Below are 17918 nucleotides of genomic sequence, written 5' to 3' on the forward strand. Positions count from 1 at the left end.
CTTAATGCTGGCTGTTGGCCATTTTTAAATGTGTGTCCAACTCATAGAAAAAAAGTGGTACCTTAGGGGTTTTGTTATTTGTGTGTCTTTAATAACTAGTTTTTTGCATATTATGATTTGTGGTTTGTCCCTACATGTTTTCCCATTTTTATTATTTCATTTACCTTTATCTTTCTGACTTATAGAAAAATATTAGTCTTATTTTGCATAGTACGATATAATCCCAGTTAAATCCGTTGCAAATATTTTTTTCCTGAGGTTTTGTTGCCAACCTGCCTATTTTCTGTCAATTCCCCATGACTGTTCATAAACCTTGGTCTGTGCCAGATTCTCCAAATTACAGGCTTTTGTTATTTAGCCTTAAATTCTTTGCAAGGACTGAACCTCCTCTCAAACTTGGTGACCAGAATTTTGGTCATTTCACCCATGACCCCGCAATTCTTCATCATGTGTGTATAAGGTGGTTGTTAAGGTTTCTTACAAGGTCAAGACCACCAGGAATGGGCGAGAGAGAGATCACTGCTGAACCTTAGGAACATGGCGCCCTTGGTGCCTGAACATTCTGTTTCCTCTGCCTTTTCATGTCCTCCTTCTCAGTGTCGATCTGAAGGCTTAGGGTTTGTATGTCACCTAGCATCTGTCACCATCTCTATGCATGTTTTTGCTAACAGAACAGCTGGAAGCTTTGAGAAGCATGATGGAAGCTGGAGAATCTGCCTCCCCAGCAAACATCTTAGAGGATGATAATGAAGAGGAGATCGAAAGTGGTGAGCTGTTTGCTTTTATTTTAAGTTACATGCTTCAAAAATACTTTTTATTTTTATTTTTATTTTTTTTATTATTATTATTTTTTAATTTATTTATTATTATTATACTGTAAGTTGTAGGGTACATGTGCATAACGTGCAGGTTTGTTACATATGTATACTTGTGCCTTGTTGGTGTGCTGCACCCATCAACTCGTCATTTACATCAGGTATAACTCCCAATGCAATCCCTCCCCCCGCCCCCCTCCCCATGATAGGCCCCGGTGTGTGATGTTCCCCTTCCCGAGTCCAAGTGATCTCATTGTTCAGTTCCCACCTATGAGTGAGAACATGCGGTGTTTGGTTTTCTGTTCTTGTGATAGTTTGCTAAGAATGATGGATTCCAGCTGCATCCATGTCCCTACAAAGGACACAAACTCATCCTTTTTTATGGCTGCATAGTATTCCATGGTGTATATGTGCCACATTTTCTTAATCCAATCTGTCACTGATGGACATTTGGGTTGATTCCAAGTCTTTGCTATTGTGAATAGTGCTGCAATAAACATACGTGTGCATGTGTCTTTATAGCAGCATAATTTATAATCCTTTGGGTATATCCCCAGTAATGGGATGGCTGGGTCATATGGTACATCTAGTTCTAGATCCTTGAGGAATCGCCATACTGTTTTCCATAATGGTTGAACTAGTTTACAATCCCACCAACAGTGTAAAAGTGTTCCTATTTCTCCACATCCTCTCCAGCACCTGTTGTTTCCTGACTTTTTAATGATCGCCATTCTAACTGGTGTGAGATGGTATCTCATTGTGGTTTTGATTTGCATTTCTCTGATGGCCAGTGATGATGAGCATTTTTTCATGTGTTTGTTGGCTGTATGAATGTCTTCTTTTGAGAAATGTCTATTCATATCCTTTGCCCACTTTTTGATGGGGTTGTTTGTTTTTTTCTTGTAAATTTGTTTGAGTTCTTTGTAGGTTCTGGATATTAGCCCTTTGTCAGATGAGTAGATTGCAAAAATTTTCTCCCATTCTGTAGGTTGCCTGTTCACTCTGATGGTAGTTTCTTTTGCTGTGCAGAAGCTCTTTAGTTTAATGAGATCCCATTTGTCAATTTTGGCTTTTGCTGCCGTTGCTTTTGGTGTTTTAGACATGAAGTCTTTGCCCATGCCTATGTCCTGAATGGTACTACCTAGATTTTCCTCTAGGATTTTTATGGTATTAGGTCTAACATTTAAGTCTCTAATCCATCTTGAATTAATTTTCGTATAAGGAGTAAGGAAAGGATCCAGTTTCAGCTTTCTACTTATGGCTAGCCAATTTTCCCAGCACCATTTATTAAATAGGGAATCCTTTCCCCATTTCTTGTTTCTCTCAGGTTTGTCAAAGATCAGATGGCTGTAGATGTGTGGTATTATTTCTGAGGACTCTGTTCTGTTCCATTGGTCTATATCTCTGTTTTGGTACCAGTACCATGCTGTTTTGGTTACTGTAGCCTTGTAGTATAGTTTGAAGTCAGGTAGCGTGATGCCTCCAGCTTTGTTCTTTTGACTTAGGATTGTCTTGGAGATGCGGGCTCTTTTTTGGTTCCATATGAACTTTAAAGCAGTTTTTTCCAATTCTGTGAAGAAACTCATTGGTAGCTTGATGGGGATGGCATTGAATCTATAAATTACCTTGGGCAGTATGGCCATTTTCACGATATTGATTCTTCCTATCCATGAGCATGGTATGTTCTTCCATTTGTTTGTGTCCTCTTTTATTTCACTGAGCAGTGGTTTGTAGTTCTCCTTGAAGAGGTCCTTTACATCCCTTGTAAGTTGGATTCCTAGGTATTTGATTCTCTTTGAAGCAATTGTGAATGGAAGTTCATTCATGATTTGGCTCTGTGTTTGTCTGTTATTGGTGTATAAGAATGCTTGTGATTTTTGCACATTAATTTTGTATCCTGAGACTTTGCTGAAGTTGCTTATCAGCTTAAGGAGATTTTGGGCTGAGACAATGGGGTTTTCTAAATATACAATCATGTCATCTGCAAACAGGGACAATTTGACTTCTTCTTTTCCTAACTGAATACCCCTGATTTCTTTCTCTTGCCTAATTGCCCTAGCCAGAACTTCCAACACTATGTTGAATAGGAGTGGTGAGAGAGGGCATCCCTGTCTTGTGCCAGTTTTCAAAGGGAATTTTTCCAGTTTTTGCCCATTCAGTATGATATTGGCTGTGGGTTTGTCATAAATAGCTCTTATTATTTTGAGGTACGTTCCATCAATACCGAATTTATTGAGCGTTTTTAGCATGAAGGGCTGTTGAATTTTGTCAAAAGCCTTTTCTGCATCTATTGAAATAATCATGTGGTTCTTGTCTTTGGTTCTGTTTATATGCTGGATTATGTTTATTGATTTGCGAATGTTGAACCAGCCTTGCATCCCAGGGATGAAGCCCACTTGATCATGGTGGATAAGCTTTTTGATGTGTTGCTGAATCCGGTTTGCCAGTATTTTATTGAGGATTTTTGCATCGATGTTCATCAGGGATATTGGTCTAAAATTCTCTTTTTTTGTTGTATCTCTGCCAGGCTTTGGTATCAGGATGATGTTGGCCTCATAAAATGAGTTAGGGAGGATTCCCTCTTTTTCTATTGATTGGAATAGTTTCAGAAGGAATGGTACCAACTCCTCCTTGTACCTCTGGTAGAATTCAGCTGTGAATCCATCTGGTCCTGGACTTTTTTTGGTTGGTAGGCTATTAATTGTTGCCTCAATTTCAGAGCCTGCTATTGGTCTATTCAGGGATTCAACTTCTTCCTGGTTTAGTCTTGGAAGAGTGTAAGTGTCCAGGAAATTATCCATTTCTTCTAGATTTTCCAGTTTATTTGCGTAGAGGTGTTTATAGTATTCTCTGATGGTAGTTTGTATTTCTGTGGGGTCGGTGGTGATATCCCCTTTTTCATTTTTAATTGCGTCGATTTGATTCTTCTCTCTTTTCTTCTTTATTAGTCTTGCTAGTGGTCTGTCAATTTTGTTGATCTTTTCAAAAAACCAACTCCTGGATTCATTGATTTTTTGGAGGGTTTTTTGTGTCTCTATCTCCTTCAGTTCTGCTCTGATCTTAGTTATTTCTAGCCTTCTGCTAGCTTTCGAATGTGTTTGCTCTTGCTTCTCTAGTTCTTTTAATTGCGATGTTAGAGTGTCAATTTTAGATCTTTCCTGCTTTCTCTTGTGGGCATTTAGTGCTATAAATTTCCCTCTACACACTGCTTTAAATGTGTCCCAGAGATTCTGGTATGTTGTATCTTTGTTCTCATTGGTTTCAAAGAACATCTTTATTTCTGCCTTCATTTCGTTATGTACCCAGTAGTCATTCAGGAGCAGGTTGTTCAGTTTCCATGTAGTTGAGCGGTTTTGATTGAGTTTCTTAGTCCTGAGTTCTAGTTTGATTGCACTGTGGTCTGAGAGACAGTTTGTTATAATTTCTGTTCTTGTACATTTGCTGAGGAGTGCTTTACTTCCAATTACGTGGTCAATTTTGGAATAAGTACGATGTGGTGCTGAGAAGAATGTATATTCTGTTGATTTGGGGTGGAGAGTTCTATAGATGTCTATTAGGTCTGCTTGCTGCAGAGATGAGTTCAATTCCTGGATATCCTTGTTAACTTTCTGTCTCGTTGATCTGTCTAATGTTGACAATGGAGTGTTGAAGTCTCCCATTATTATTGTATGGGAGTCTAAGTCTCTTTGTAAGTCTCTAAGGACTTGCTTTATGAATCTGGGTGCTCCTGTATTGGGTGCATATATATTTAGGATAGTTAGCTCTTCCTGTTGAATTGATCCCTTTACCATTATGTAATGGCCTTCTTTGTCTCTTTTGATCTTTGATGGTTTAAAGTCTGTTTTATCAGAGACTAGTATTGCAACCCCCGCTTTTTTTTGTTCTCCATTTGCTTGGTAAATCTTCCTCCATCCCTTTATTTTGAGCCTATGTATGTCTCTGCGTGTGAGATGGGTCTCCTGAATACAGCAGACTGATGGGTCTTGACTCTTTATCCAGTTTGCCAGTCTGTGTCTCTTAATTGGAGCATTTAGTCCATTTACATTTAAGGTTAAGATTGTTATGTGTGAACTTGATCCTGCCATTATGATATTAACTGGTTATTTTGCTCATTAGTTGATGCAGTTTCTTCCTAGCCTCGATGGTCTTTACATTTTGGCATGTTTTTGAGATGGCTGGTACCGGTTGTTCCTTTCCATGTTGAGTGCTTCCTTCAGGGTCTCTTGTAAGGCAGGCCTAGTGGTGACAAAATCTCTAAGCATTTGCTTATCTGTAAAGGATTTTATTTCTCCTTCACTTATGAAACTTAGTTTGGCTGGATATGAAATTCTGGGTTTAAAATTCTTTTCTTTAAGAATGTTGAATATTGGCCCCCACTCTCTTCTGGCTTGTAGAGTTTCTGCCGAGAGATCTGCTGTGAGTCTGATGGGCTTCCCTTTGTGGGTAACCCGACCTTTCTCTCTGGCTGCCCTTAAGATTTTTTCCTTCATTTCAACTTTGGTGAATCTGGCAATTATGTGTCTTGGAGTTGCTCTTCTCGAGGAGTATCTTTGTGGCGTTCTCTGTATTTCCTGGATTTGAATGTTGGCCTGCCCTACTAGGTTGGGGAAGTTCTCCTGGATGATATCCTGAAGAGTGTTTTCCAACTTGGTTCCATTTTCCCCCTCACTTTCAGGCACCCCAATCAGACGGAGATTTGGTCTTTTTACATAATCCCATACTTCTTGCAGGCTTTGTTCATTTCTTTTTCTTCTTTTTTCTTTTGGTTTCTCTTCTCGCTTCATTTCATTCATTTGATCCTCAATTGCTGATACTCTTTCTTCCAGTTGATCGAGTCGGTTACTGAAGCTTGTGCATTTGTCACGTATTTCTCGTGTCATGGTTTTCATCTCTTTCATTTCGTTTATGACCTTCTCTGCATTAATTAGTCTAGCCGTCAATTCTTCCACTTTTTTTTCAAGATTTTTAGTTTCTTTGCGCTGGGTACGTAATTCCTCCTTTAGCTCTGAGAAATTTGATGGACTGAAGCCTTCTTCTCTCATCTCGTCAAAGTCATTCTCCATCCAGCTTTGATCCGTTGCTGGCGATGAGCTGCGCTCCTTTGCCGGGGGAGATGCGCTCTTGTTTTTTGAATTTCCAGCTTTTCTGCCCTGCTTTTTCCCCATCTTTGTGGTTTTATCTGCCTCTGGTCTTTGATGATGGTGATGTACTGATGGGGTTTTGGTGTAGGTGTCCTTCCTGTTTGATAGTTTTCCTTCTAACAGTCAGGACCCTCAGCTGTAGGTCTGTTGGAGATTGCTTGAGGTCCACTCCAGACCCTGTTTGCCTGGGTAACAGCAGCAGAGGCTGCAGAAGATAGAATATTTCTGAACAGCAAGTGTACCTGTCTGATTCTTGCTTTGGAAGCTTCCTCTCAGGGGTGTACTCCACCCTGTGAGGTGTGGGGTGTCAGACTGCCCCTAGTGGGGGATGTCTCCCAGTTAGGCTACTCAGGGGTCAGGGACCCGCTTGAGCAGGGAGTCTGTCCCTTCTCAGATCTCAACCTCCGTGTTGGGAGATCCACTGCTCTCTTCAAAGCTGTCAGACAGAGTCGTTTGCGTCTGCAGAGGTGTCTGCTGCTTTGTTATTGTTTTCTGTGCCCTGCCCCCAGAGGTGGAGTTTACAGAGACAGGCAGGTTTCCTTGAGCTGCTGTGAGCTCCACCCAGTTCGATCTTCCCAGCAGCTTTGTTTACCTACTTAAGCCTCAGCAATGGCGGGCGCCCCTCCCCCAGCCTCGCTGCTGCCTTGCCGGTAGATCACAGACTGCTGTAATAGCAATGAGGGAGGCTCCGTGGGTGTGGGACCCTCCCGGCCAGGTGTGGGATATGATCTCCTGGTGTGCCTGTTTGCTCAAAGCGCAGTATTGGGGTGGGAGTTACCCGATTCTCCAGGTGTTGTGTGTCTCAGTTCCCCTGGCTAGGAAAAGGGATTCCCTTCCCCCTTGCGCTTCTCAGGTGAGGCGATGCCTCGCCCTGCTTCAGCTCTCGCTGGTCGGGCTGCAGCAGCTGACCAGTACCGATCGTCCGGCACTCCCCAGTGAGATGAACCCAGTACCTCAGTTGAAAATGCCGAAATCACCGGTCTTCTGTGTCGCTGGCGCTGGGAGTTGAAGACTGGAGCTGCTCCTATTCGGCCATCTTGCTCCGCCCCCCCCAAAATACTTTTTAAATAAGAAAACCAGGCTGGACACAGTGGTTCAAGCCCATAATCCCAGCACTTGGGGAGGCCGAGGTGGGAGGATTGCTTGAGCCCAGGAGTTCAAGACCAGCCTGGGCAACATTTTCATAGAGATGAGACCCCATCTCTACAAAAAATAAAAAATTAGCCAAGCGTGGTGGCCTGTGTCTGTAGTCCCAGCTACTGGAGAGGCTGAGGCATTAGGATCCTTTGAGCCCAGAAGTTCAAGGCTGCAGTGAGCTGTAATTGCACCACTGCACTCTAGCCTGGGCAACAGACTGAGGCCCTGTTTCAAAAATACATGAGTAAGAAAACCAGGAATTTCTTTCAGAAGACCCTTTTATATAATAATGCTGTTTTAATTCTTAATAGTAATATTTTGGTGTTCTTGGTATTTTGCCAAATACTTCCAATTTTTTCTGACGACTAAATTTTAATGGCCTTGTCATCTCCCTTCCTCTATTGGTCATTCAGCTATTCAGCAGAAATTCATAGCCAGAGAATCCTTGAGCACTTGCTGTAGTAGGCAGAGGAAACAATATAAAGAATATTTTGCAATCCCTTTCTATAGACAAAAGCATGAACTTCAGTCTTGTTAATGATGATAGTAGAGAGGCAAGTAATTTAAGAGACCCTCAGGCAAATAACTGGTTTGTCTGCACAAAGTGAACTAGAAATCCAAAGCTGGTATTAAAATTTCAAGTTCAAATTCCTTCAAATAACCAGCTCACCAGAATTATCTCTGTGAAGCTAGATAATTTTAGGAAGGCAGTCTTGCTTAAAATATTTGAATATGTGCTACTACCTTCTCTTTTACTTTGATCGCATAGCAGCAATCATAATGTTCAGATGTAAATGGGTCATTTGAGAGTTTCGGGGTGATTTTAGAGAATTATTTGTTCGTTATATATCATGAGAATTGATGAACAAAATGACGAGGACTTGCGTTGGTTATACAATGCTTTGGATTTATATACAGGCATACCTTAGAAATATTGCAGATTGAGTTCTAGACCCCTACAATGAAGTAAATATTGCAAAAAAGTGATTCACAGGAATTTTTGTTTTCCAGTGCATACAGAAATTATATTTACACTGTACTATAGGCTATTAAGTGTTCAATAATAGCATTATGTCCAAAAATGTAACTTAATTAAAAAATATCTATTGCTAAAAAATGCTATTATCTAAACCTGCATCAAATTGAAATCTTTTTGTGGAGTGTCTTGCCTTGAGTGAACAGTGAGGTAGTTGCCAAAGATTGGGGTGGCTGTGGTAATTTTTTAAAATAAGACAACAATGAAGTTTGCTGCATCAATTGACCCTTCCTTTCACAAAAGATTTCTCTGTAGCATGCACTGCCATTTGATGACACTTTACCCAGAGCAGAGCTTCTTTCAAAATTGAAGCCAATCCTCTCAAACCTTGCTGTGATGCCTTCTCAACTAGGTTTATGTAATATTTTACATCCTTTGTTGTCATTTCAACGATGCTCATGGTATCTTTACCTGGAGTAGATTCCATCTCAAGAAACCACCTTTGCTCATTCATAAGAAACAACTCCTCATCTGTTTAAGTTTTATCATGAAATTGCAGCAATTCAGCCCCATGTTCAGGCTCCTTTTCAAATTCTAGTTCTCTTACTCTTTCTACCACCTTTGCCATGACTTCCTCCACTGAAGTCTTGAACCTCTCAACGTCATCCATGGGAGTCTCCCAAACTCCTATGAACGTTGATATTTTTACCTCTTCCCATAATTGTGAGTGTTCTTAATGGCATCTAGAATGGTGAACACCAGAAGCTTTTCAGTTTACGTTGCCCAGATCCATCAAAGGACTCTCTCTTTTAGGAAGGTTAGATGTAGAGTTAAAAATCCGAAAGCTGAAAGAATTAACTAACCTTATTCAAGACTCCTTAATAAAGACTCCTGACTGTGGAACAGACTTTATAAGTGATTCAGTTGCATGTCCAGTCCTTGGGTTTGACATTACTCCTAGAGAAAAGTCATAATGACTGTACTTTCATTTGTTTTATGTGGCAGGGAGGGTCTAGGGGGCTAAAGATATCTGATACAACTCAGTTGATATTTGTTATTATGGTCGTCTGTTTCTATGCAATAAACCTTCCCCAAATTTAGGGGCTTATAACAATACCTTATCATTTTCTGTCATAATTCTGTGGATCATCTGGGCTCAGGTTGGTGGTTCTCCCTTGAGTTTCTCATGCTTTTGTCGGCAGATGACATCTGGGGCTGACTGGTTCCCTTGGATGGGTTATCCAGGACGGCTTGCTCACATGCTGGCGATGGATGCTGGGTGAACGCTGGGAGCTCAGCGAGGCCTTACTGACCATAGTACCCCCATGGCCTCTCTCTGTGGTTTGGGCTTCTCACAGCACAATGGCTAAGTTCCCCAGATGGAACATCTAAGAGCCAGTGTCCCAAGAGGCAGGAAGCAGAAGCTGCTAAATTATTTAAGAGCTAGGCCTGGAACTGGTGCAGTATCATTTCCTCTATGTTTTATTCATCAAAGCAGTCTCAGGGCCAGCCCAAGTTCAAGAGGGTGAATGAGTGACAAGGTCACGTTGCATAAGAGCACAGAGGAAGGCAGATGTTATGGCAGCTGTCTTTGGAAAATATAGTCAGCCATGATGCCGACTGTATTTTTCACATTTTTTGCAAATAATATACCTAAACAAGATTTTTAAAAAATATATTGACAGAAATATATTTCAAACGATCAAGAAAATACTCCTAAGATGCAAAAAAGATGACTATTCAGTAAAACCTGTTCCTTTAATTTAAATTTCATAGATGGTAATTAAAATATGTAAGGCATTACTGATACAATAATCCAGTAAAACACACTGTAGAAATAATAGAATACATTAACAAGGAAACAATGTTAATAATAATTAACTACCATCGTTGTACCAACAGTGGACCAGGCATTTTACATTACAGCCTTATCTAATCTGTATACAGCCTGATGAAATGGGTATTACTATTATTTTGTTTGTTTGTGTGTTTGTTTTGAGACAGAGTCTCACTCTGTTGCCCAGGCTGGAGTGCAGTGGCACGATCTCAGCTCACTGCAAGCTCCGCCTCTGAAATGGGTATTATTACACCAATTTTTCAGATGAGGGGACTAAAGCTTAGAGAGGTAACATATTTTGCACATGATCCCACAGCGGGCAAGTGATAGCACTAAGATTCAATCCCGGAGCTACCTGATTCCAGGGTCAAGACTTTTTGTACCTTACAGTACTGCCCTTTCAATTTACAGGAATATGGTAAAAACATAGATATGCAAAAATACTTTTTTAGAAAGGAGAAATAACAGAACGAATGAAAGTCAAAGATGTGTTGGTTCCTAAACACACACAGTCATGTAAAATGAGCATCAGTATGACTTCATGTATTATTAAAGGTGCTTTCCCACCATCTACATACATATGGTAATTATTCCTCCAGGCAGAAAAAGATTTGCCTCCAGTGACTCCCATGCTATTCCAAAATATACTTGAGATTTGGGTTAAGTTTTAACAGAAATAACCACATGATTTAGTATACCAGTAGGAAAGTACCTAAGGACAGAATCATCCACCTAAATGGCACAAGGCTCCTGTTACACCTGTTATGTATGTGATTCTTAGGTTGCCTCAGTAACACTTGGTTTTGGTTCTGGTCAACCAGTTGGCTGTAATTATCTTAGTACCACTGTATGAATCTACTATGTATGTGTGACTAGAGTCTCTAATTTAAATTTAAATACATCAGCATAGCAGGCAAGGGGAAACCAAGCATAGTTCAAGAGGGGAGGCATTAGGCTGGATTTAGATTCAGAAGGACACATGGCTCCCAGGATAGGAGACTAGTAGTGGGGAATATCAAAATTGTATGTGGTTATAGGTGTGTCTGTGCATATATGCACACTCAGAAAGTGATCATGTATTCATACAATTCTTTTAACGTGGTTATTGAGTCTCTACCACTTGTTTGGAGCATGTCCCTTGCCTTCAAGTCATTTACTTCTGTATGGGCAGTTTAGACTAGACATACTCGAAATGAAAATTTAATAGTGACCTGAGAAGTTTTGAAATCTTGGTTACTGACTGTAGGTCATGGAAACCTAGTCCTGGAAGAATTGTGCTAAGAATTCAGGAGACAGGTAGATCCATTATCTTGCTCTGTGATTTCAGACAAGTAAAATCATATCTCTGCATCTATTTCCTCATTTATAAGTAAAGACAGATGCTAGATTAGATTCTTTTAAGACGTATTCCAGTTCCTCAAATCCTTTTCTTCCTGCCTAAGCCTCACAATGACCCAATTTTTGTTATTGTTGTTGTATGGATTTTGTTTTTTTAATTGTCTGCCTCTAGAATATCCCTTCATCAGAATTATTAGCTCCAGATGAGGAAGGTGGCTGTTTCTTTCCCTCACCCTCTTCCTATGCCTGGAGAGATACTTCACAAAATAAAACAGTCTATCAGGAAATTCTGAATCCAGATACCACCAGTTGAAAGATAATCACTGTTTTATCATGACTAAGAAAGAAAAAATAGTTTCCATTCACTGGAAAAAACCATCAGTTGAAGAACATATTACAACATCAGAAATATTAAAATACAACAAAGTACATCTCAGAATCAGTGAAATCATTTTTCATTTACTCCTGTTCTTTCATTCTCCTTTGTACTTTTAAACATGCTTTTAAAAAAATCTCTCTCATTCTTATGGGTCTGCTCATCTCCTTTATGAGTTTATTCTCAGAAATTATTTTAGTGGGTTTTTTTGATTTGTTTTTACAGTAAAGTTCCCTCATGCCCTGTGGTGTGACCATGTGGATTTGTATTGTCCTCATCCTGAGGTCTATGGGTTTCTCCTGATGCTGGCTAGATTTTAGGCAAATTCTTTGTCTGGGAATTACTACAAATGGTAATTGTGTGAATCCATATCTCACCTCAGCATGTTGTACATTTTCCAGCAGGTAGTTCTTTTTTTTTTTCCCACGAACATCCTGGGTGGATTCTGGCATTCTTGTCACTTTCCTGGACCAATGAACACAGTGTGTGTGCTTCCTTTCACAGACTAGACCATGCTCCAAGGACACCAGCTTTATTTGGCACCCACTTCCATTTCTCCTCCTACTTGAGCCTGACAAATGAGCCCTGAGCCTTTGAAACCTACGCTAATTTGACAAATAGTTTGCAGGAGTAGCACAATCCTTCTGAGGCCTTTCCTTTCTCTACCACTCCAGGCTATAAGTCTTTATGCCCATAACATTTAAGTGGACATTTTAGTCTCTTTCAGAATTATCTGATGTGTTTTTTTTCTTCCATCTTCTTATTTTCTGTAGATGTCATGAAATATCAAAACACCCTTTTGTGAGTCACAGATATTCCTGCAGTGTTTGAGGCTTTCATTTTTAGAATTAGTGTACTAGGATAGAAGTAGCCATCCAGTTAAGAAAAAATTATTAAGCATCAAGCATGTCAAACCACATTTTAGGTGCAGGAGAAATAATACATGACAAGATGTGCTCCTTGACCTTGAATAGGTAAGAGTTTAGTGAGAGTTTTACTTGAAAAAATACTGCATATATAAATGTCCCCATTTTCTTTTGGCATCCTTTTTCTCTAAAAGTGCTTATGTTCTACCCAAGATTGTGAACAAGGTCTGACTACTTGGCAGTGGTTTGGCTTCATGGATTTTCCATTTGTCTTTCACACAGCTGACCAAGAGGAGGAAGCTCACCCCGAATTCAAATTTGGAAATGAACTTTCTGCTGATGACTTGGGTCACAAGGAAACTGTTGCAAATAGTGTCAAGAAGGTCAGAGTTCCCTTTCTTTCATCACTCTCAAGAGGTAGCAGCTGTTATTTATGAAATTTTGGCAATGTGAGAACCACAAGAGAATAAAGTAACCTATAATTCCCCTTTTAAATTGCTTAGGATAGAAGTCTGTGCTGGGTGACCAGAACTTGACACATACACAATATTAAGTTTAAAAGGAAATGTAAATTACTCATTAGTCAGAGTCAGTGTTAACCACTACCCATTTGGCCAGTGTCCTCTAAATATTAAAATTTATTGTGTTATTGTAGCTGGGGAGGGAGAAAACGACAGCATCCCAGGGGTAAGGTTTAATCTTGAATTCATCAGGAAAATGACCCCTGAACATCCTGAGTCTAGCCCTCATTCAAGAACTAGTCCTGCTAATTATATACCTTCCTCCTAAAGTAGAGTAAGCATAAAAATGTTTCCAAATATTCAGCCAAAGGAAATAGTTATTCATATACTTACCTTTTGTCAGGCATAGTCTAGGCCGTAATGACCTAACAGGGTAAAACACACTTGCCTTCTGCCCTTAGGCAGCTCATGGCCCCCTGTAGTTTAGGGAAAGGGATCAGAAACAACAAAGAAACAAGTAGTCAAATAACCATATAATTACAACTTGTGATAAGAGCAATTATGAATATAAACATGAGTGCTGAAGAATAATGAAGTAGAAAGAATAAGGAAACCAGAATGCGAAGGGTCAAGAGGAATTGGCCATGCACAGAGATAGAGGAATCACTTTCCATGTGGAAGGACCACAATAACAACAGCAAGGGCTGTGAGTAGAGTGGCTTGAGTGAGAGTGGAATGAGACAAGATGAGATGGGGCAGGTAGGTGGGAACTGGGTGATGTAGGATTTGGGAGGCTATTATGAGGAATTCAAATATTAAGTGAAATGTGACACTACTGAAAAAGTTTAGAAAAGGGGGCAGTGTAGCCTGATTCAAGTTTTAAAATATTGCTGTGGTTGCCATATGGAGACTAGTTTAGGAGGAAACAAGAGTGGAAGCAGGAAAAGCAGTGAGGACAGGCTGCTGCTCTAGGCCAGACAAGAGTCCCCGATGGTCAGACCAGACAATGGATACAGAAAGGACTGAGTGGCTTCAAGACATGTTGAGAAATGGGACAGCCTACTGATGGATTTGGAATGTGGGAATGAGAGAGAAAGAAGTGAGATGACCCTCTAGTGTCCTTGTTTGAGGTACTGGGTAGGTGGTGGTACCATTTACTGGCATGGGGAAGACCGAAAGAGAAAGAACTCAGGAGCTGCAAATGGGATGACTATTTGAGATGCCTGTTAAGTATTCAAGGGGAGGTGTTCATATAGCATTGCCATCTGACTCTCTCTCTGGGTTCATTTCCTAACTGTCTAACTTTGGGTAAGTTACTTAACCTCTGTGTACCTTAGTTTCCTCATCTGCAAAGTGAAGACGATAACACCTATTTCATGGGGTCACTGTGAAGAGTGGATGGTTTGTGACATGTCAAGAGCTTAGCGTGGTGCCTGGCACATGGTAACTCCTGTAAAGGTATTAGTTGCTGGTATATTATCATCCTTTTCATCTTTATCATTGTCATTATCCTCATGATCACTGGCGTCATCATCATGCGTATATTGAAGACAGGTTGAGCTAGAGATACAAGTTGGGAGTTCAAGAGATCGTATTTGAAACAATGGAAATACTGAGATGATTCACAGGGAAAGGTGGAAAAGAAGGTCCAAGTGGAGCCCTAGTTAAAGGTGGAGCCAGAAAAGAAGAGCAAGATATGGCCAGAGAAGTAGGAGGGAAATTAGGCAGTGACACCAAGAAAACCAATAAAGAGGGCAGTGTTAACAGAAGGACTGAGTGGTTGACTGTAGAATATGTTAAAAATCTTAGACAAATTAAATTTAACAGGGTTTAGTTAAGCAAAGAACAATTCCCAAATTGGGCAGGCCCCAAACCAGAAGAGATTCAGAGAGACTCCAGTGCAGCCACGTGGTGGAAGATTTATTGACGGAAAAAGGAAAGTGACCTACAGAAAACAGAAGTGAGGTACAGAAGCAGCTGGATTGGTTACAGCCTTATTTGTCTTATTTGAACAGAGGTTGAATAGTTGGCCACCTTTGATTGGCTGAAACTCAGTGATTGGCACATGAGTAGGTTACAGCCTGTTTACACATTCATTCAGTGTATAGTTTACTATGTGAAAGTTTATGGAAAGTTTATGGAGAAACCTTTAGAATATGTAAAGAGACAGCTTTAGGCTGAACTTAATTTAACAGATGCTACTGACTAAGAAGACTCAAGAGTGTCCTTTGGGTTGTTAGCATGGAGCTCATTGGTAACCTTAAAGAGACATTTCAGTGGAGTGCCAGACAGGGTGGTGACACTGGATCACATAGATATGAATGACTAGAGACTATGATTTTGAGAAGTTTTGCTGTGAAGGGGAGCAAGAAATGGACTGGTGGCCAAGGGCACCCGAAGAGTCAAGGGAGTGTTTTTGTTTGTTTTAGTTTTTTTGTTTTCGGATGAATGAATCGGGAGTGTGTTTGCAAACTCGGAAGTGGTGCAGTAGAGAGGAAGAGATTAATTTTGCAGGAAAGAGAGGGGATAACTGCCTGGAATTCCTTGAGAAGGTGGAAGAGGGTGGGATCGCTATGGTGCGAAGGTGTGGCCCTTCACAGGAGCAGGAACACCTGGTTAGTGAAGACAGTGGATGAAGATGCAGGTAGGCAGATACATTTGGTGATAGGAAGAGGAGAGAGTATCTGTCTGATGAGCAAAGCCAAAGGAATATTGCCTTTACACCCTACCTTTTCTAATACAGGGAATTGTGACTACTTTGAGAATATTGAATGCCTATTAAGACTCAAGAGTATTGTTTAATATAAAACTTAGCCAGGTACCATGGCATGCGCCTGTAATCCCAGCTACTCAGGAAGCTGAGGCAGGAGAATTGCTTGAACCCGAAAGGCAGAGGTTGCAGTGAGCCAAGATTGTGCCACTGCACTACAACCTGGGCAACAGAGCAAGACTCTGTCTCAAAAAAAAAAAAAAAAAAAAAAATGGTTGCTAAAGCCTTCATCAATATTGTCTTAGTGTCTTAGTCAGTTGGGGCTGCTATCACAAAAATACCATTGGCTTAAACAACTAAAAACTATTTGTAACCATTCTGGAGTCTGAGAAGTCTAAGACCAAGGTTTCACCCAATCAGTTCCTAGTGAGGGGGGCCCTCTTCGTGGTTATGTCCTCACGTGGTAGAGAGAGAATAAGGAGGCAAGCTCTCTCTCGGCTTGGCCCTCATGACCAAATTACCTCCCAAAGGCCCCATCTTCAAATGCCGTCACAGTGAGGTTGAAGATTTCAGTATATGAATTTGGGACGGTGTGGGGGGCTGCACCAGTGTACAGTCCATAGCAAATAGCCAGACATGAATGCTGAGTTCCTCAAGAGTGACCCTTCATGCTGCTTTTCCCAAGCCCCATGACTAAAGCACTAAGTAAATAATTATAATAAAACATCTAAGTAGGTAAAAACTGTCCACAAATGAGGGAAAGAGCATTAAGATTAGCCCTTCTGGTGCATAAAACCATAAGGCCATCCATGGCTTTTTTTCATCAATAATGCCCCACCTTAGCAAATAAATAGAATAACAAGTTTACCTATACTTATTTAAGTATCTATGTATGTATGGCTAATAAATTTGGAATTTTGCCCTTTAGAGGAGTAAACAAATTATTTCCTTTCTCTAATTAGGCCTCAGATGACCTTGAACATGAAAACAACAAAAAGGTAACAAAATAATTCCCTTGCCTATTTTAAATCAGATGCATCTAATTTAAAACATCTTCAAAGGAAGGAATTAATTGTGGTGATAAAATGATTAAATCCTGATAAAAATCACAAAACTAGGGCAGGTGAGTAAGATGATTTTCCTAAAAGTAGGTATTTAATCCAGTAAGGCATTTTCTTCATTGGAATTAGAGATTTCGTTCCTGTAGTGGAACGACATGATCATCAGCATATTGAATTTGAACATAAAAATGAGCAAATAGGTCATCAAATCCATATTGTAGCATAATAGGAGAATCTTAATTCCCAGTACACTGACATTCTGGAAGATCACTGATTAATTTTACACTGCATAACTTCTAGGAGTATTACTTGATGTTATTAGATATTGGCCTTATTGTAGGGAAGATAAAGTTACATTTTCACTTTCATTCTCTTCGAAGTTCTTCATGATGATCAAAGTGGTCTTATTTAGTAAGTATTATGGTTTATCCTACAACAGTGAGACTGACAGCCACAGGCAGAAGTTTGCCTTATAACTTCATTCTCATACTTCAGAGCTTGAGAAAATACTGCCTTGCTGCCTATGGGGTCCTCTGCTATTTGGAGTTGAGATCCTATCTTCTCACCCTCTAAATATTAAATTTGAAAGAATTATGAATAAATACGGTCACAGACCTGTCCCAAAATATTTGTGAGTACTTTACTCTCTTGTTCTAGAATCTCATCATTCATAATTGGAGTCAACAGTGTACAGATTGACATTCGGTCATTGCCATTTATTAGCTAAGTTATTTTAATTCTCAAGGCGTCAATCTTCTCATGTGGTCAGTGGGTAGAACTCTAATCCCCACTACGCATCACAGACGGTAATGAGACCGTGCATGCAAGAACTCCTCCTGGTGCCCAGCACACAGCACTGGTGGTATTTCTTCTTATTTTCAAACACACATGGAAGGAACAGACATGGCCGTTGTTTGGTGGGGGAGCAGGAGGACGCATGAAGAAAATGATAAAAACAAAAACAAAACCAAGTTACGTTACTTGATTAGTATTTCAGGTTTTTATTGGTGAAATCAGTTTGATAATTTAGAATGCTGAAATTGTTAAGTCATCAATTAAGACAAACAAGTCGTCTGACCATTTTTTAACTCATGGATTACATCATGCAACTAAGGAATATATCCAACTAGATTCACTCTATGCAGGAAATTTAGCTTTGCAAAGTTCTCAGCAAAAATATTGATCACTTTTGAAGGTATT

At 40.1% G+C, this 17918-nt stretch overlaps 1 protein-coding gene across 2 annotated transcripts in view; it reads left to right on the forward strand.

Annotated features, from left to right (window-relative positions):
• Positions 1-17918, forward strand: part of PLCB4 (phospholipase C beta 4) — a 415371-nt gene that overhangs the window by 322058 nt on the left and 75395 nt on the right. For both annotated transcript variants that reach the window (XM_025399657.1, XM_025399656.1), the window contains 3 exons: positions 672-767; positions 12769-12869; positions 16620-16655. In XM_025399657.1, coding sequence (XP_025255442.1) covers positions 672-767; positions 12769-12869; positions 16620-16655 — 233 coding nt within the window. The remainder of the gene's footprint in view (positions 1-671; positions 768-12768; positions 12870-16619; positions 16656-17918) is intronic.

Source organism: Theropithecus gelada, chromosome 10 (assembly GCF_003255815.1).
Source record: "Theropithecus gelada isolate Dixy chromosome 10, Tgel_1.0, whole genome shotgun sequence".
Lineage (NCBI taxonomy): Eukaryota > Metazoa > Chordata > Mammalia > Primates > Cercopithecidae > Theropithecus > Theropithecus gelada.